The sequence below is a fragment of the Haematobia irritans genome, chromosome 1 (genome assembly GCF_050003625.1).
Source record: "Haematobia irritans isolate KBUSLIRL chromosome 1, ASM5000362v1, whole genome shotgun sequence".
NCBI classification, from domain to species: Eukaryota; Metazoa; Arthropoda; class Insecta; order Diptera; family Muscidae; genus Haematobia; species Haematobia irritans.
In genome coordinates this window covers 22,764,119-22,784,339 of record NC_134397.1, presented here as the reverse complement: position 1 = coordinate 22,784,339, position 20,221 = coordinate 22,764,119, and the positions used below count along the sequence as shown (strand labels likewise).

The following is a 20,221-nucleotide window of genomic DNA, read 5'->3' as shown; positions in this document are numbered from 1 at the left end:
TGAGAAGAAGAAAAAGTCGCTGGGGGCCAGATCTGGAGAATACGGTGGTTGGGGAAGCAATTCGAAGCCCAATTCATGAATTTTTGCCATCGTTCTCAATGACTTGTGGCACGGTGCGTTGTCTTGGTGGAACAACACTTTTTCTTCTTCATATGGGGCCGTTTTGTCGCGATTTCGACCTTCAAACGCTCCAATAACGGCATATAATAGTAACTGTTGATGGTTTTGCCCTTCTCAAGATAATCGATAAAAATGATTCCATGCGCATCCCAAAAAACAGAGGTCATTACTTTGCCAGCGGACTTTTGAGTCTTTCCACGCCGCGGAGACGGTTCACCGGTCGCTGTCCACTCAGCCGACTGTCGATTGGACTCAGGAGTGTAGTGATGGAGCCATGTTTCATCCATTGTTACATATCGACGGAAAAACTCGGGTGTATTACGAGTTAACAGCTGCAAACACCGCTCAGAATCATCAATACGTTGTTGTTTTTGGTCAAATGTGAGCTCGCGCGGCACCCATTTTGCACAGAGCTTTCGCATATCCAAATATTGATGAATGATATGACCAACTCGTTCCTTTGATATCTTTAAGGCCTCTGCTATCTCGATCAACTTCATTTTACGGTCATTCCAAATCATTTTGTGGATTTTTTTGATGTTTTCGTCGGTAACCACCTCTTTCGGGCGTCCACTGCGTTCACCGTCCTCCGTGCTCATTTCACCACGCTTGAATTTTGCATACCAATCAATTATTGTTGATTTCCCTGGGGCAGAGTCCGGAAACTCATTATCAAAGCAAGTTTTTGCTTCCACCGTATTTTTTCTCTTCAGAAAACAGTATTTTATCAAAACACGAAATTCCTTTTTTCCATTTTTTCACAATAAAAAAGTTGCTTCACAAAAGACGCTCTAACTCTCAAACTAATTGACTTACAGACGTCAAATTTTGACACGAATCATTTGAAGGTTGGTACTATATAAAAATAATATGCATTTAATTCTAGCGACGCCATCTATGTGTCAGACCGGGGACTTATCAGCCAACCTGTTACAAACGGAATGACAAAGTTAGTATACCAATAAAAAAGACCAATATTTCGAAGTGTTACAAAGAGAATGACAAAGTTAGTTTACCCAAAAAAAAAGACCCTGAAAAAATCGCTTCTGTAACATATACCCCAAACATATTTTGCTTCAAGCATATATATTTTCAGGATTGGTCCAAACAAAATATTGTTTGTATTGCTCAAACATATTATGTTTCACCTTAGGGCACATACTGGTAGTAAAAATTTTTAATGAAATTTTCTTTGTGTGGATATATTTTTAAGGCGCCAATTGTTTATTTCCATTATTTTACTTGCAGCATACTCTCTAGGCCTCTCTTTCTAAACACATATATGTTTATAGGCTATTTCCAAATTAATATATGTTTACATCTAACATTACAAACATTTTATGTCCCAAACATACTATGTTCTAACATATTAACATATATGTCCCAAACATGTTATGCTAGTTTATGAACATTATATGCTTGCACTTAAAAATATAGTGTTAAAAATTTGAGTTCCAAACATATAATTTTTACACCCAAACATATGAAAAACAGTCTTTTTCGTCCGTATGTGCTAAATTTCAGGATAATATGTGATGGCTTTAAAATTTTGATTACAACAGACAGATAATGTACTTTCGAAAGTCAACTTTTCTATTGGGGGGGGGGGGGGGGGGGTGGTAATTAAATAATTCGGAAACCCCTAAAAGTTTAATAATTTCTTTTAATTTATTTAATTTTAATTTTTTAATTATAATTTGTTTTATTCTGATTTATTTCAAAAGAGAATAATTTAAGCTTCTGCAAAAAACTACAACTTTTACCATTTCTATTCTAAATCCTACACCCAAGTTGTATTTTATTTTACTTTTCTGTTTTTTTGGTTTTATTCTGAATTATATTTATTTATATTTCTCTGTCTCAAAGTATCTTGTATGTGTGTGAATAAAAGAAAAATTATAGTCTACAAACAAAAGAAAAAAACAAAAATAAATGTTAAAAAAACGTTATTGTAAATAATTTTTAAGAAAAAACCCTAAAACGAAAATAAATATTTTATTTTTAATATTACTTTCCTAATTTAAATGCCTAATTTAGTTTTTAAGTTAATTTTGATATAAATGTTTTTACTTAGCATGACAATTTTCAATTATGTACAGCACAAAAATATGCTACACAAATAGCTCTGTAAAGAACTCCACCACAATCATTTATCATGCTCCTAAAAGTATGCACATTTTCTAGATGTATTCACAATTCTTATCACACATCACTCAACGAGGGAATAAACATTTTCAAGCATTTGCTTTATCAACTCAGATAAATTGTATTATACACAGTAAGAAAAAATAAAGAATAAAAAGAAACAATAGAACATTGCAAATTGTTAACCGCAGAGTCATCTAAATAAATGCCTCATTTATAATCTAAATGTCTGTATAACTCTTCTTGTACATATAAATGTTTCAGTGTAAAGACTAAAGTACCTCAGAAAAGCACTTTGAGAAATTAGAAAACCCTTCAATTATATTTGAAAATATTTTCTCTTATTTTCTCAAAATATTCCATATAGATTATGACGGCCACCGTAGAAACTGTTTCGGAACAATTAGATTTAGCTTCTATTTTACCACCAGATCGTGCTATAGCTAGATCTATAACATTATCCGATGCCGATGTAGGTGAGTAGTGTAATAAAAAAATTAAATATCTCCGTAAGAATACATTAAAACCCATAAGACTTCAAAGTAAAATATTATAAATAATTAATATTACATTTGAAGCTTTATGGGTTCTGGGTCCTTTAATATTTTAATTACTAAAAAACTGAATTTCTATTGCTAGGAAGTGCCAATGTGAGTGTTACCAAAGCCTCTATTCTTGGTGGAGATAATGGAAATGGCAGTACTGGTGGAGCATGCGGTTTGGAAAATGGTAGTCTTTCAGGCGAAGATGAAGAAGACGAAGATGGCGAAGACTTTTGGCACACTACTGTGGGTAAATTTAAATTTACATTGGATGCCTTGCCTCAGACATTGCAGTATATACATCAACTTCTAACGGTAGGAGTTGTAGAATACTGTATCCCACCATTACTAATAAAATTTCTTTTAGGAAATTCCAACAATTAAAAAACCAGAAATTCTTTACTATGTTCTACAATGCCTTAATGTTATGGCTCTACATGGTGATGCATTGACAAAAGCTGCACGAGAACATCGCGGATTCTTTATATGGTGTCAGGAGAATTTACTAATTAAAAAGTAAGATTTAAACTTTATACAGTGTATTAAGTTCCCCGTTCAGACTATAAGTTTATTCGGACGGAATGTCTGTGTTTGTAAAGAATCTTACAGTGTGGCAAATCGCTATGAATTGTCGGCGATGACTAAGTAATCGATAAATGTGTTATGGATCCGTCGAACATAACTTATAATGTGGCCAACATCTGGGATAAGTCTCGAAATTATGGAAACAGGCATTGTCGTATATAATAAACTTATAATCTGAACGGCAATACGTCAGGCTAAACTTTTAGTCTGAACGGTTTGACAAAATTATCGGTAGCGTATGTCGTGCGGAACTCATATCTATCCGAAGTTACCATTTCTTATAGGAAATTATCACACTTCTAAATTATGACTCCAAGATACACGGACCCTAGCGCTTAATTATATTGAATTTGACATGTTAAGCGTCTACATCTAGTTCGAGGAAGCGAATTGCCTCTACAGAGTGCTGAAGATCTCTGGTCTGTTGAGCTCGCATAACTGAGAGTGGCAACGTGATGTCAAGCGAACATCCACTCTTCCGGCATTCATTTTGAATTGCTGGGTTCGGTATTGAGGGATAATTGTTCAGGTACCTGGATATACCATAACGTAGATCTGGTTTCTTGTCATTGCTTATAGGTGGTGGTCTTCCTCCCAGTAGAAATCTGCACTAATAGGAAGAGATCACCCTCAGAACCACTGTCATGTGCACGGCCTCCAATTCCGCTCTTATTATCTCATCAACAATAATCGCTGATCAGGTGAAATTTAACCGTTGCGAACCAGATGGCCTTGACTCTTTTCGAGTGTCTTCTTGGAAGTGGCATGATTCGGATGGTTTACTTGTTCCGTTTTCTTAGAGTAGCATCAAGAGGCAATCTGCAGAGCAGTATTCTACACCTTCTGGAAATTTCTCCATTGGGTCTCGCTTATACTGGAAGTCCAAATGGAGGCCGCATAAGGGGACAACCAATCGATTGTTACATCTTTTGAATCGTCTCCTTATTGATGTATTCCCCTAGGATGTTTTCAGTTATTGGGCAAGAAGGAGGTAACACTTCGGACATTTAATTGCCATGTTCATAACTGGGAGGTACGACCTTAGGTCGTACCTGCGATTGTACCGATCTGATCACTCTATGCATACGTCTCTCGGCATCGCCGACTGGTGGTGGTCTCCCTTCCAATACTGGTAGGAAGAGATCGCTTTCTGATCCACAACCGTGTTCACGGCCGTCAATGCCCCTCTTATTCCCTAATCACTGTCATCGCTGGTGACCAATTGATTGTAAGTTCCTTCTGAAATCAAGACAAATAGCATTGGGTGCCTTTTTGGAAGTTGCATGGATCGGTAGGCTTACCGCCTTCACTTTATTAGGTGCTATCGCAGTGTTGGACTCAACAACATTTTGGAAGTCGACGAGCTTCTTGTGTCGACCCCAAAAACTTTCAGGATTGCTGGCTTGAGGGACAAATGGTAACTGTTTAGATGCCTGGACCGTCTGTTCTATTGCTTTTCACTCACACCTGGTTTCGACCATACGCCAAAAAGTTTTTCAGCGGCTATAAAAAGAGATCCCTTTTCATTGATCTAAACAAACATAGAAGCATGTAGCACTCAATGGTAAGAGAAATGTTCACCTCTGTGGTATCACAATGGACTGTGCTTGAAATATCGAGCTGCCACTGTACCAAACTAACCTAAAGCTGCTCAAGCATTATGGTGAGACATCACCGATCTGATCTCTCTAGGTAACAGATTCATATTCCTGCCGTTTCATATTTATCCTTGGAGATTCTAGATCAGATTTGATTTGACGGATTTCGTTACTCTATACAGTTCATCAGACCTGCAACTAAAAGTGTTCCTTAACTAAACCCAATTTTAATTTTGGATCTTTTTTTACTTCTAGCCTTTGGGAATTATGTAATGCTGAACATTCGCATATCTGTCAAGTTTGTGTACCACTACTATTACACTGCATCACATTGCCACTGGGCTCTGATGTCTTCTGGCGTGTGGTACAGGAAGCATTTCATGATACCGATTGGCGTGTACGATTCACAGCAGTTGAACGAGTCACTGTAATTACACGTTTTATGGATTCGACACCGTTACGCACCGAAGTGGGTCTCCAGACAGCATTGGCTACGGCATTTTGTCATCTTATCGCCAGTATGGATGACATAAATGTCTATGTAGCCCAGAGAGCTACGCTCTACATCGGAACCATACATGATTCAGCAATTCGGTCACTCCTCTTCTGCTTGGAATCACAATTTGATCTATTCATAGTCGATCGTCCAGTAGTTTTGCAGTCCGTCTATCAACTGCATAACTCCCTATCGGATCGTAAAGTTTTGACATGGGAATTCTTTTTGAATCGTTTTGATACACTCTTTGTGGAGGCCCAAATAACATTGGAGAAATGTGGAGATATTTCGTATTTGCGAGATCTACGCAATTCCGAAAACGGTAGCGAAGCATTATCTTCGAAAATTTTAAAAGCCAGAGAAGCTTTAAGTCAAAACGAAACTGCAACAGTGGGAATGGCTAAAACTTTAAGTGCTTCGTTTGGAACTAAATGGCCGTACAAGAGGACAATGTCGGCACCGGCTAGTATGATACCAAGGCAGGATTCCAAATTCGGTAAGTTGAGTGTAAGGTTTCGCATTTACAAAAAAGTATTTCTATTAACCCATTTTACCCTTTGCAGTACCCGATAAAGAGAAAATCTATAGCCGGCAAATATCGGCGCCAATATTGAAGAGGAAAACTTCACGCTTTGGCTTGGGTCAGTTTTTAGGCTCTAGTAGTGGAGCTAGCCAAACATGTCCTAGTTATAGTTATCCAACAGCAACTAGCAATACATTAACACATCGTGCGGCTTACAGTTCTCATATAAACATTCACTCTGTAACGTCGTCACAATCACAAGTTCATTCACAATTCCAACAACCCACCTCATTGTCCATCCACCATCCTTCTTGTCCTCTACACCACCATCCCTCGGCAATGGTACATCACCATCAGCCAGCAGTCCATACCGCTTCATCAACACACACCACAGCCCCTGCGGGCCCCTCACAACATTTTCTGTTTTCGTCCAGTTCCCATTCAAATAGTAGTAGCATTGCACCAGTAGCGACAACATCAACTTTAACCTCGACTCATAGTCAAAGTCATCAGTATTTAGTGCATTGTGTAGCGCCTAGTCAAACGCTAATTCATAGTCCAATGCCAACGTTACAAGAAGCTGATCACCATCATAAGCAACATACAAAATCCCAGCCGACCACATCATCCCATCAATATCCCTATCCTATACATTCCTATCACTCCCATTTCCAGAAACATCCATCGGCACCGAATCTATTGCCAGCCCCACCCCCACCTACAGCACCGGCACCTAGTCCCACTCCTTCAGCTTCAGCTATGCCATTGAGTTGTACTTGTGATGTCGGTTGCACACAGGCATCCCAAGGTAGGTTGTAGATGCATGTACTCTTTCAAAGCTGTCTCGTTCTCTCGCTCTCTCTCTCTCTATTTCTCTGTATCTTTCTTTGTGTGAGAAGCAGTGCTGCCGCTAGTGAAAAATTGAGTGAAGTAGATTTTGGAAAAAAGTGGAGTAGATTGAATAAAAATGAAGTAGCATACATTTTTGAAAACAAATCAATAGAATTCATATTATTATACCCTCCACCATAGGAAATTCTGAGTCGATCTGAGCATGTCCGTCCGTGCGTCTGTTGAAATCACGCTAACTTCCGAACGAAAGAAGCTATCGACTTGAAACTTGGCACAAGTAGTTGTTATTGATGTAGGTCGGATGGTATTGCAAATGGGCCATAACGGTCCACTTTTACGTATAGCCCCCATATAAACGGACCCCCAAATTTGGCTTGCGGGGACTCTAAGAGAAGCAAATTTCATCCGATCCAGCTGAAATTTGGTACATGGTTTCAGCATATGATCTCTAACAACCGTGCAAAAATTGGTCCACATCGGTCCATAATTATATATAGCCCCCATATAAACTGATCCCCCGATTTGGCTTGCGGAGTCTCTATGAGAACCAAATTTCGTCCGATCCGGCTGAAATTTGGTACATGGTGTAAGTATATGGTATCTAACACCTATGCAAAAATTAGTCCACATCGGTTAATAATTCAATGATTAAAACCGCTACGTTCATCGTAATTAAAGGAATAGGAAAAACAATTAGGTAATATGGGGAAAATTTAAAAATTTGAAGCAGAACAAAAAGTGAAGCAGATTTTTGCAAGATGGAGTGACGAAGTAAATTTTGTGAAAATGAAGCAAAATACTTCGATTGAAGTAGTAGCGGCAGCACTGGTGAGAAGGTCGTAAAACGATCGCATTGCTCGCTCTCTTTCTCTCTCTCCTCCTGCTCCAACTACTATACATATGATAATTGTCGTAATGGTGTCACTTGTATTTCACTATAATTCTTATATATAATTATAAATTTATTTTCATATAATATAATTTATAATGATTTTTTCTTTTTATTTCTTTTTACTAAAATGGATGTATATGATGAATATGAAAAACTGCGTACAAACTCCCTAACAACGAACGCCTTGTGTATATTATCTTTATCGCTCCGCGCTCTTGATATTTGTCTCATGTCAAAAACAAATAACGAATTTTCCAAAATGTGTAAATATATTTCTAATTGTATTTAATTTATGTTCTTCTAAACTTCAAATATTTAGACTTATGGCTAAATTTTCACAGGCCCAGCCATTGTATGGAATTTCCAGGCACATGTAAATGTTTGCTTCATTTTCAACTAATTTCTAAGACCTTTTTTGTCACAAAATCCTTTCACACCATAATAACAACCAAACACTGTAGAATGAATGATAAGCCTACTGCGAGAGCCTAGCAGAGAATGGCTCACAAAATCACCATAAAGCTTTGAATAACGAAGAGAATAATAAGCTTAATTTTTATTAGAAGCATGCTCAATACTAGATTTGTCTCCTACACTCCCTTTCCATTACTGCTATTTGTGTCACTCCGAAAAAGCCCCTATTTGGTGTTACCAGATTATTTTTTATGATATGTAGAATTAAACCATAAATCAATCACTTTGAAAAATCATCCTCTAATTAACATAGATTGGAAAAATAAACTTCACTTAAGAATACTTCACATTTAGATATTGGACTCCTGAATAGCAGTGATCCCAGAATATTGTTTAAAAATGGTACATACCGGGCTTGCTATTTGCCATTGGATATAGTCTATAACATATTTCCGGTAATAATCGATTCACTTCTACACTTGCACAACTAATTTGATGTCATGGAAAACTAAAAATTTAGTACAAATTTAGTACGTTTAGAAGGCAGCACAGTATAGGATTCTCACATGTCCACCAGTTCTGTCTTTTGGGCAAACGGGTGCTTATTCTATTCTCATTTGACCTCTCAATCATTGTTGCCAGTATTGGGGATTTTTCCCCAAATTAGGGATATGTTTTCGGGGATGAAATTTTTTAATTAGGGACTTGGGGGTTTAGTGATTTTCTCGAAATCGGTTCAGTATAATAAATGAGTTTTTTCTACACTATTAATAAAGAAACACAATTAATACTCAAAACTTAAAAAACGCAAACTTATACCTCTATTTTTCCACAATATAAAATAGGATGCAAATGGAACATTTGGACTAGAAACGGATACAGGAGTTTAATTTGTAATTTACAATTTTACTCAGCTGGCTAATATTTTTTCTTTATTTGGAAAATAATTTCGTGACTTTCGATGTTCGATTAACGACCTCAATGGACTTTTGAATCTTGAGACTTTGATTCCGACTCCTCTGCCCTGCTCAGGAACATGGAATGGCGACGAATTAAGGGAGAAATAGAATTCCTACATCGGCAAAAAGTTTGAAACTCTAATTCCTAACATTGTGGCATGGGGCACACAGACCCCGGGGGAATAAACGTTGGATGGAAATTGGGTTTCGAAGTATATCCTAAAGACGTGGAACTTAAACTAGCGAAAAGATTTCAGTCTGAAATATTAGCAATAAAAGAGGTGGTCAATTTGGCTGAGAAGTAATATTCCAATATATCTTCCAACTGACCTGCAACCTGCAATAAAATCCTTGAACCATTTGTTCCTTAACTCCTTAGACAGCCGCAAATCTCTCAACGAGATGGCTGAGCAGAACAACATTAACTTAATATGGGTGCCTGGCACGGTTGTCACAGTTGGTAGAATTCTACCAAAAATAGTCGATTTTTTACTGTTTGGTAGATTAGTAGAATTCTTGATGTTTTGGTAGAATTTGAAACATATTCCCCTCCAACTAAGACGTACTTCACAAATTTTTTATAGAAATATTTTGAGAAATTTTTCTATAGAAATAAAGTTTTGAGAAAATTTTCTATAGAAATAAAATTTTTTACAAAACTTTCTATAGAAATAAAATTTTGACAAAATTTTCTATATAGCACAATTTTGAAATTTTTCCTATAGAAATAAAATTTTGAAAAAATTTTCTATATTAATAAAATTTTGACAAAAATTCAATAGAAATAAAATTTTGAGAAAATTTTCTATAGAAATAAAATTTTGAGAAATTTTTCTATAGAAATAAAGTCTTAAGAAAATTTTCTATAGAAATAAAATTTTGACAAAACTTTCTATAGAAATAAAATTTTGAGAAAATTTTCTATATAAGTAAAATTTTGAGAAAATTTTCTATAGAAACTAAATTCTGAGAAAATTTTCTATAGAAATAAAAGTTTGAGAAAATTTTTACACTGGACATTGAACGGGAGAAATCCGTCTCCTACATACAAAGAAAATTTCATTAAAATTGAGCCAACGAAAATTTTTCATTGATATAATGAAACATTTTCATTAATACAATGAAAAGATTCGTTAATAGTACGAAACGTTACGTTAATTTACAGAAAATTCGTTATAATAACAAAAATTATCGTTGTATTAACGAATTTGTTTCATTGGCTCACTTTTCGTTAATATAACGAAACTTTTTCTACCAGCGAAAGAACTTTTTTGTTATCGCTTCCGGTGTATAAGAATACAGTATCGACTGTAGAATCACAAGCAATCCGTCATCTAAGCTTGAGAGTCTACAGCATCATAATTCGTTTAATAATAATAGTCGGTAACAACGGGCAAGCGGCATACCTCACCTAACCTACACGTTGTATACGCTGTGTCTACGTTACGTGGATGAGGCCCTCACGGTCGGAATGCGCGGGAAAGTGGGCGATGGAACCAGTCGTTCGAAAAAAAATTTAGTTCCAAATAATGCGTTGAAGCCATAAATATAAATACTTTTTCCGCATATTCATAACATGAATTTCTTGAAAAGTTCCCTCTTGTCCCTTCAGATATATTCGTGGAAAAAATTTTAGACTAAAGAATTGTCTGTTATGCCAGAAAGTATTTCATCTAACCGTGTCCTAGCCAAAATATGTAGATAATATGGAAAGGATATCAGCTGCACGTTATGCATCGAAACTAGAAAAGCCTCTCCCGCAGATCCTTAACTTGCGTATTTGTCACTATTTTCGTTTATTTTATTTTGGCTTTTTTAATATAATTTTCATTCCCATTTAGTTAATTTTTAATTGAAGAACTCCTTATTAGTACGGTTATTTTGCAATTTATTACAGAAAAAAAAACAAATAATTTTAAAACACTTTGTTTTAATTTGAAATATGACCCTGCAAAACTGGTATGTATTCCCTTTCTAAATCTGTTTTAAATCATTTGAACCTAAGGCTTGGCTGATTGCAAATAAATATCATATCGTATCCAAAACTAAACTAAATGTAAATCTATATATTTTTTTGTCTTAATTTAGATGTAGTGTAAGTGTAATGTCTAGATCTTGATAGAAATTCTAAAAATTTGAGAGATCCGAAAATGAATTGCGTGAGATTTTGCGAAACTCATTAGCAGTGGGTTAGCATTGATAAAAATCCACATTTAAAGTAGCTCTATACATAGTTCTTTTTCGGATTCTCTAATTAATATTAAATTCGATAATCGAAAAATATATTTGTTAAAAATTTTGTTTTTAATATCAATGTTTTTTCTTTACACCTAACCCAAATTCAGATGGTCATATTCATTCGTTGAGTGGTATGAATGATGATGCCCTTATTGGTCTCTTAAGTCGTATAACCGAATTAGAAGAATCGGATCGTGAAACCATACATCTTTTGGTTTTCCTCTTAATGCAGTTCATGTCAAGGCCAGATCAGGCTTTCCCATCTGAAGATAAGCCCGTATCGAAGACCCAAAGTATAGTTTTGAAACATTTATTCTTGCTGTTGGGTCACAATCAGATCGATAAGACTTTCCACACTTCACCGGAAAATTTAAGGTAAGCCGAATATGGAAATTATCAGAAGCAGGAATGAGTGCGCAAACGAAATATTCTTTCTCCTAATCAATGTCCAAACGATAGTTCATCGTTCGGAAAAAAAATATAATAGGTACCTATTACGAGTTTCTGGTAATGTGGTGCAAGCTCAAAAAACAACGTCATGGACTGAATCTTTTCTTTAAGGACGAGTTGACGTCGTGCTACCACGGTTGTAACTCGAAACAAAAAGAATCTACCAAAATATGCAGAAATTTATCCAAAAATCTTATTTTGTAAAATTTTTATTTCTACAGAAAATTTTATCAAAATTTTTATTTCTTTAAAAGATTTTGTCAAAATTCTTATTTCTATAGAACATTTGGTCAACATTCTTATATCTATAGAAATTTTGGTGAACACTTTTATATCTATAGACATTTTTGTCAAAATTTGTATATCTATATGTTAGGCAATTTTGTCAAAATTTTTATATATAATAGCAATTTTTGTCAAAATTTTTATGTCTATAAAAAATTTTGTCAAAATTTTCTTATCAACAGAAAATTTTGTCAAAATTTGTATATCTATATAAAATTTTATTAAGATTTTATTTCTATAGAAAATTTTGTCAAAATTTTATTTATATAGAAAATTTTGTCAACATTTTATTTCTATTAGAAAATTTTGTAAAAATTTTATTTCTATAGAAAATTTTGTAAAAATTTTATTTCTATAGCAAATTTTGTCAAAATTTTATTTATATAGAAAATTTTGTCAACATTTTATTTCTATTAGAAAATTTTGTAAAAATTTTATTTCTATAGAAAATTTTGTAAAAATTTTATTTCTATAGCAAATTTTGTCAAAATTTTATTTCTATAGAAAATTTTGTCAAAATTTTATTTCTATCGAAAATTTTGTCAAAATTTTATTTCTATAGAAAATTTTGTCAAAATTTTATTTCTATAGAAAATATTGTCAACATTTTATTTCTATAGAAAATTATTGTCAACATTTTACTTCTATAGAAAATTTTGTTAAAATTTTATTTCTATAGAAAATTTTGTCAAAATTTTATTTCTATAGAAAATTTTGTAAAAATTTTATTTCTATAGAAAATTTTGTCAAAATTTTATTTCTATAGAAAATCTTGTCAAAATTTTATTTCTATAGAAAATTATTGTCAACATTTTACTAGAAAACTTTGTCAGAATTTTATTTCTATAGAAAATCTTGTCAAAATTTAATTTCTTTAGAAAATCTTGTCAGAATTTTATTTCTATAGAAAATTTTGTCAACATTTTATTTCTATAGAAAATTTTGTCAACATTTTACTTCTATTAGAAAATTTTGTCAGAATTTTATTTCTATTAGAAAATTTTGTCAAAATTTTATTTCTATAGAAAATTTTGTCAAAATTTTATTTCTATAGAAAATTTTGTCCAAATTTTATTTCTTTAGAAAATCTTGTCAGAATTTTATTTCTATAGAAAATTTTGTCAACATTTTATTTCTATTAGAAAATTTTGTCAACATTTTATTTCTATTAAGAAATTTTATTTCTATAGAAAATTTTGTCAAAATTTTATTTCTATAGAAAATGTTGTCAACATTTTATTTCTATAGGAAATTTTGTCAAAATTTTATTTCTATAGAAAATTTTGTCAAAATTTTCTTTCTATAGAAAATTTTATTTCTATAGAAACTTTTGTCAAGCTTTTATTTCTATAAAAAATTTTCTCAAAATTTTATTTCTATAGAAATTTTTGTCAACTTTTTATGTATATAGAAAAATTTGTCAAAATTTTATTTCTATAGAAAATTTTGTCAAAATTTTATATCTATAGAAAATTTTGTCAAAATTTTATATCTATAGAAAATTTTGTCAAAATTTTTTTTCTATAGAAAATTTTGTCAAAAGTTTATTTCTATAGAGAATTTTGTCCAAATTTTATTTATATAGAGAAGTTTGTCCAAAATTTATTTCTATAGAAACTGTTGTCAAAATTTTGTCAAAAATTTATTTCTATAGAAAATTTATTTCTATAGAAAAATTTTTCTGTAGATAAGAAAATTTTGACAAAATTTGTATATCTATAAAAAAATTTGTCAAAATTTTTATATCTATAGAAAATTTTGTCAACATTTTATTTCTATAGAAAATTTTGTCAAAATTTTATTTCTATAGAAAATTTTGTCAAAATTTTATTTCTATAGAAAATTTTGTCAAAATTTTATTTCTATAGAAAATTTTGTCAAAAGTTTTATTTGTATAGAAAATTTTGCCAAAATTTTATTTCTATAGAAAATTTTGTCAAAATTTTATTTCTATAGAAAATTTTGTCAAAATTTTATTTCTATTGAAAATTTTGTCAAACTTTTATTTCTATAGAAAATTTTGTCAAAATTTTTATTTCTATAGAAAATTTTTTTCAAAATGTCATTTCTATAGAAAATGTTGTCAAAATTTTTATTTCTATAGAAAATTTTATTTCTATAGAAAATTTTGTCAAAATTTTATTTCTATAGAAAATTTTGTCAACATTTTATTTCTATTAGAAAATTTTGTCAAAATTTTATTTCTATAGAAAATATTGTCAAAACTTAATTTCTATAAATCTTGTGAAAATTTTATTTCTTTAGAAAATCTTGTCAGAATTTTATTTCTATAGAAAATTTTGTCAACATTTTATTTCTATTAGAAAATTTTGATAAGATTTTGTTTCTATAGAAAATGTTGTCAAAATTTTATTTCTATAGAAAATGTTGTCAACATTTTATTTCTATAGGAAATTTTGTCAAAATTTTATTTCTATAGAAAATTTTGTCAAAATTTTCTTTCTATAGAAAATTTTATTTCTATAGAAACTTTTGTCAAGCTTTTATTTCTATAAAAAATTTTCTCAAAATTTTATTTCTATAGAAAATTTTGTCAACTTTTTATGTATATAGAAAATTTTGTCAAAATTTTATTTCTATAGAAAATTTTGTCAAAATTTTATATCTATAGAAAATTTTGTCAAAATTTTTTGTCTATAGAAAATTTTGTCAAAATTTTATTTCATAGAAAATTTTGTCAAAATTTTACTTCTATTGAAAATTTTGTCAAACTTTTATTTCTATAGAAAATTTTGTCAAAATTTTTATTTCTATAGAAAATTTTTTTCAAAATGTTATTTCTATAGAAAATGTTGTCAAAATTTTTATTTCTATAGAAAATTTTGTAAAAATTTTATTTCTATAGAAATTTTGTGATTTACCTCTTAGCTGGAGAGGAATATTTAGAAAAATCTACCAAAACCTAAACAATTCTACCAAACAGTAAAAAATCTACCATTTTTAGTAGAATTCCGCCAACTGTAGCAACCGTTAGTGCTACATGTACCATTATTTTGTGTCACCTTTTTGCCTCTATATATATAAAAAAACGAGCTAAACATAACCTACTACTCCCCCATCAGAAAATATAATTTGTATTTTATCTTCTTTCCCCCAGAGCGTCTGCTGTTTTCAATGCATTTCTGGCTAATTTACCACAAGTTTTGGATCAGAATCACTTAATCGGTGGTCTTGTCCTATCATCTGTAATGCAAATTGCCCTTTATGCTCCCAATCCAAATAACAATGCTGCGGACTCGTATCAAAATCAAGTTTTCAATTATTCCCTTTGGTATTTGGAACAGTATCCCCGACGCAATTGGATGTTCACTATGCTCGTCGTGCTCTATAAGTATTCTTATACCCAACCTCCGCAAAGTGCTTATGTAAACTCAGCCATACGAATTATAATGAATAGTTTACGTAATCATTTCCATCAGTGTCGTCGTATACCGACGACAACGATTTTGGATATACAAGGTACTTCTAGATCACGAGATGTTAGTCAACCATCGCTGGGCACCGATCCAGACGATAAGGAACAAAGTCCGCCAGCAAGTCCAATGTTTCCCTCGGAGGGAACAAGTGGGGCATCGAAGAGTAAAGGGCAGAATGTTGCATTCACTCCGAAATTACAACATGCCTTCCGCAAATACAACGATTCGAGTTTAGATGCCGATGAGACAGAATCTGAATTGGTGGCCATACCGGAAAGTGATTTATCGGATAGTACTCTACATGGAAGCAGTGCTCCAGTAAGTATTTAAAAAATTCTTAAAATTTCACCAAGTACTTACTAGATTTCATTTTTTTATTTCGAATAACACAGGGTTCATTTGATGATACCATACATTTTGAAGAGATTACTCCATCGAAATTGGAAGCTCTAAGAAGTCGAAGAACCACTGATGAAATGATGAAGAACCAAAAAACAATGATCACTACAAAGACAGGAGACACATATACGACAAAAATAAAACCCCCAGGAACCGAACCCCATTCACGCCACAGTTTACAGGAAGGCGTTCGTATGATAGTCACACCCTTGGTTGGTACAGAACCATCAGAGACCGCCATTATAAGTCCTCCTGTAGATGTCCATCGTGCAGTTACTGTGCGTAATAAATCCCAGGCATCGGATTCGGCTGCCACATCTACATCTAAGATGTTTGCAGCTATAGCTACCAATCACTTAAAGGCTTTGGGAGCTCTACAAGATTTGCCAACTAAAGTAACGGATCCTAAATCTCAATCGTCGGCCAGTGGCTCCCGCTCAGCAAATGGAAGTTCCGAAAGTTCTGATAAGAAGAGTAGTGCCAAATCTTTAACAGTGGAGCCCCCACAGCCAACTTCAAAAAAGCCCATGGGACGTCATAAGACCATAATTGAATGTGGAGCTGCTACCTCCTCTTCATCCAATGGCAATGATGATTCACGCCTTAGTGCCAATCATAAGAAAGTCTCTGCTAAATCTTTGAAAAGAAATGATAAGGCTTATGGTTCTCCCGATTCACCTCTCTCGAAGATGAGTGTTATGCCAAATCCTGTAGATGAATTGGATTCAAACAATTTACCACCACCCAAAAATATAGCCGCTTTAGAGATCCCAACACCCGAACGTTTGCTACCGATAGGCACACAGGAAAGTGTGGCAGCCATAGCAGATCGTATACGAGAAGGACTGAATCTACCCGACATTAGCCATTTAAAACAAGATAGTTTAGATGTTTCGGAAAGTACTAAAGATGATGTAACCCCCAGTAGTCGTACTAATTCTCCAAGGCGTTTAATTAAACAAGTGGCTCTTGAAGAGCCCAGTGGACAACATGGTGCCACAACACCTTTGCCAAGAGATGATGGTCCTGATTTACACACATCCATATTAAAGACTGTGCAGGATGTTAAACAGAGCACTACAGCTACTGGTGGCACCAATGGTGGAGCTTCTAATATTCCTACCAATTCGGCAACACGAACAGATAGTTCCAAGAAACCACGACAGAAAATGGCCCCATTTGCTGTTGATGTTAATGCTATTCCAGATATACGATCACGTTATGCCGGTTCATGGCCTCCTCCACCATATCAACCACCCGATGATCCCGAAGAGGATTTGGAGGAGGGTCAAGAGAATGGAATTCACACACAAAGTGCAACACAACCCAATCGTGTGGTAAGTTAAATTAGAATTAGAATTTTATTTGCGAGCCTGTGTACAAAGACCTACAAAATGCTTTGCTAGTCATAGAGAAATGTCCCAAAAGGCAGAAAGCAATAAACTGAAAAGAGACAGTGTGGTTCCAGCAATTCCAACGGAGGAACGTAAAAACGAGGGAATTAAGCTTTTAAACACTAAATCAAAAGCGTAGAAAGGCCTATAGGGTTCTTAAGACCCCTATAGAAAAATTTTGAATACCTAACCGAATGCCTAACCGAGTTTCTGTAATGCCCCAAAACACCAATCATAAATACATTTCCCCATAATTTTTCTTTTCATTACAGAGTAGCAGACGTGTTGGCGATTACACTGTATGCGATCGTTGTACCGAATGTGGTGCTCTTATGGAAGAGTATACTGACGAAGAAATTGGTCTGCTCATTGTTATTTTAGGAACTTTTATACATCGTGAGCCAGCTATGGCTGCACCATTTTTACCAGAAATCCTAACCATTGTGTCCAAGTAAGATGACAAAAATTAAATCATGTCAGTAAGACAAATAGTAAACTTTGCATTTCTAGGATTTCATCAACATCTACATTTGCTTGGCAAGGAGAAAATGGACCACCATTGGTATGCAGTGCCCAGGCTATGGCTTTGCAATTCCTGAGATGTGTTCTACATCAGCTGGCACCAAATGGAATATTTGTGCAAATTTTACAAACTGAAGTTGTCAGTAAGTATTCTCATAGTAAATTAATACCTTTGATTGATTCAAAATACCCTTCGTTTACAGTGAAAGTTCGACGAAATACTTTCCGTAGCATTGCCAAAGCCTTACAGGATTTCCAAGAGTTGAATGCTTCTAGTCCCATCTATATGGTATGTGAAGCTTTGCAAGCTAAGAAATCCTTACCGCTGGAATCATTGCCCATTATATTCCGTAATATGTCGGAATATCTGCAATGTGTGGTACCCGATGCCAATATAGTGCAATCAGCTTGGCCCCAGGCTATGGCCAGTTTGGAAAGTCTTCTACGTCAAGTCATCGTAATTTTACCAAATATTACCAATCATGATTATCTTTTGGACTTGATAGTCTCCACATTGCGTTTGAATTGTGTACCGAAAACACTGCTCGATCCATATTCGAAAATTGTGGCCTATTGTGTGCAGCATACTAACCTGGACTACTCGGTTCTCTATGACATATGCATCTATAGTCGTTCATTTTCTAGAGATCGCGATAAACAGTATCTTTGTCGTCAATTGATTTTTGAATTTGTCCAAGCGTTAAAATTCAAGATCAACATACCCGATCATAATCTCTTGATGATTATTGGTTTTGTTTTACTGGATGCAGGTGGAACGTTGCCTCCAGGTACTTTGCAAGGTATTCCGGAAATACCTTCAGCCTCGCCAACAAATGCTGCGGATTGTCTGCGTCAATATATAAATGATGTTATTGATTTTCTGGCTGATTTCCATACATTGAGCAAGATAAAGGTATGTGTCTATAGGCTATATGGAAGGCGTTTTATTGATCAAAATCTTGTTTCCTTTAGAATTTCAAAAATTCTCAAACGCAAAATGGCCTTGGTGAGGATACTTTGGGCGGTGTTTTAAAGGGAGCCGTGTCGCAGTATTTGGCTTTGGAAATGTCTAGGGGAAATTCTCGCGATAATAAAGCAGTGGCCCGTTATTTGCCCTGGCTCTATAATGCTCCATCATCTTTGCAACAAGGGTAAGCTATCGACATTTCTTAAAATGTATTCCATTAATTCCATTTCCATTTTTTTAGACCCAAAGAATTTACTGAATGTGTGGGTCATATGCGTTTATTATCATGGCTTTTACTTGGTTCCCTGACTCACATGGCCCTAATGCAAAGGCGTTCTGCCATCCATATATCATCGAATCATCCCACCACCACCACTACTACAAATCCAACATCGGGTAGTGGTCATCATCCATCACATCCAAATTCTACAAATCAACCTGTACCCCAGGAGGCATCTTGTCACATTGCAGATCATATACAAGTGATTTTTGCCGGATTCGCTGAGCAATCGAAAACATCAGTGCTTCATATGTCCTCGTTATTTCATGCATTTACTTTGTGTCAACTTTGGACTGTGTATTTGGAACAAATTGCCCACACATCGAATAATCCTGAGGGTAACACTATGGGTGTTCTCTTTGAATTTTGGGCTAAGGTTACTCCGTGTATTTTGCAATTGGTATCACATTCAAAACATAAGGATTCCAATGATTTCTCTCAAAATTCCAATGCCAAGGTAAAGTTTTTAGTTTCCCCATGAATGATATATAAACTTATCCGTATCTTTGCAGCTTTCCGAAATGGTCAACTTACATTTCTTAAGTTTACTTGAAGCTTTGAAGGAAACAAATTCAACCATTTTAAGTAAATTATTGCCTTTATGGAGTCCAGTACTGTCATCACATACACAGGTAGGTCCATAATTATGAAAAGTGTACAAATGGAATTAAAATTGAAGAGATGGTCATAATAATGTAAGAGACATTCAATAGGGTTTGCATTAGCATAATACCAATATTAATGCGATGGTTGCTACAAGCAAGCCAATTTCGGATCCTAGGCTAGGTATATATTTGCCAGGCTCACTTATACAATTCAGTCCATAGGGTTACCAGAGTGGTGAACTTCTCTCTTATCACTGAGTGCTACCCGATTATGGTTAGCTCAATGACAAGGGACCAGGGACACAGAAAAAAATATTTTTTGTCTTTAATCACGAAATTAATTGATACAACTAATTTTTAATTGAAATGTCTTCCATTACAGAAATTATAGTATCAATCACCAAAGCCAATTAAAAAATTAATTGTCCCAATTTAAAAAAAAAAAATAATTGTCCCAATTAAGAAAATTAATTGTCCCTATTAAAAAATTAATTGATACAATTAATTTTCGTGATTAA

At 33.8% G+C, this 20,221-nt stretch overlaps 1 protein-coding gene across 9 annotated transcripts in view; it reads left to right on the top strand.

Moving 5' to 3' along the window:
• unc79 (UNC-79 domain-containing protein) overlaps positions 1-20,221 on the top strand; it is a 47,212-nt gene that overhangs the window by 25,327 nt on the left and 1,664 nt on the right. For 5 of the 9 annotated variants that reach the window (XM_075289592.1, XM_075289590.1, XM_075289589.1 and 2 more), the window contains 14 exons: positions 2,633-2,741; positions 2,905-3,122; positions 3,175-3,323; positions 5,246-5,982; positions 6,050-6,817; positions 11,472-11,739; positions 15,218-15,854; positions 15,929-17,272; positions 17,602-17,780; positions 17,840-17,994; positions 18,055-18,764; positions 18,824-19,002; positions 19,060-19,555; positions 19,611-19,730. In XM_075289592.1, the coding sequence (XP_075145707.1) occupies positions 2,633-2,741; positions 2,905-3,122; positions 3,175-3,323; positions 5,246-5,982; positions 6,050-6,817; positions 11,472-11,739; positions 15,218-15,854; positions 15,929-17,272; positions 17,602-17,780; positions 17,840-17,994; positions 18,055-18,764; positions 18,824-19,002; positions 19,060-19,555; positions 19,611-19,730 (6,069 nt within the window). Of the gene's footprint in view, positions 1-2,632; positions 2,742-2,904; positions 3,123-3,174; positions 3,324-5,245; positions 5,983-6,049; positions 6,818-8,072; positions 8,127-11,471; positions 11,740-15,217; positions 15,855-15,928; positions 17,273-17,601; positions 17,781-17,839; positions 17,995-18,054; positions 18,765-18,823; positions 19,003-19,059; positions 19,556-19,610; positions 19,731-20,221 lie in introns of all 9 variants that reach the window. The other 4 variants (XM_075289595.1, XM_075289596.1, XM_075289594.1 and 1 more) reach the window with 2 other exon arrangements.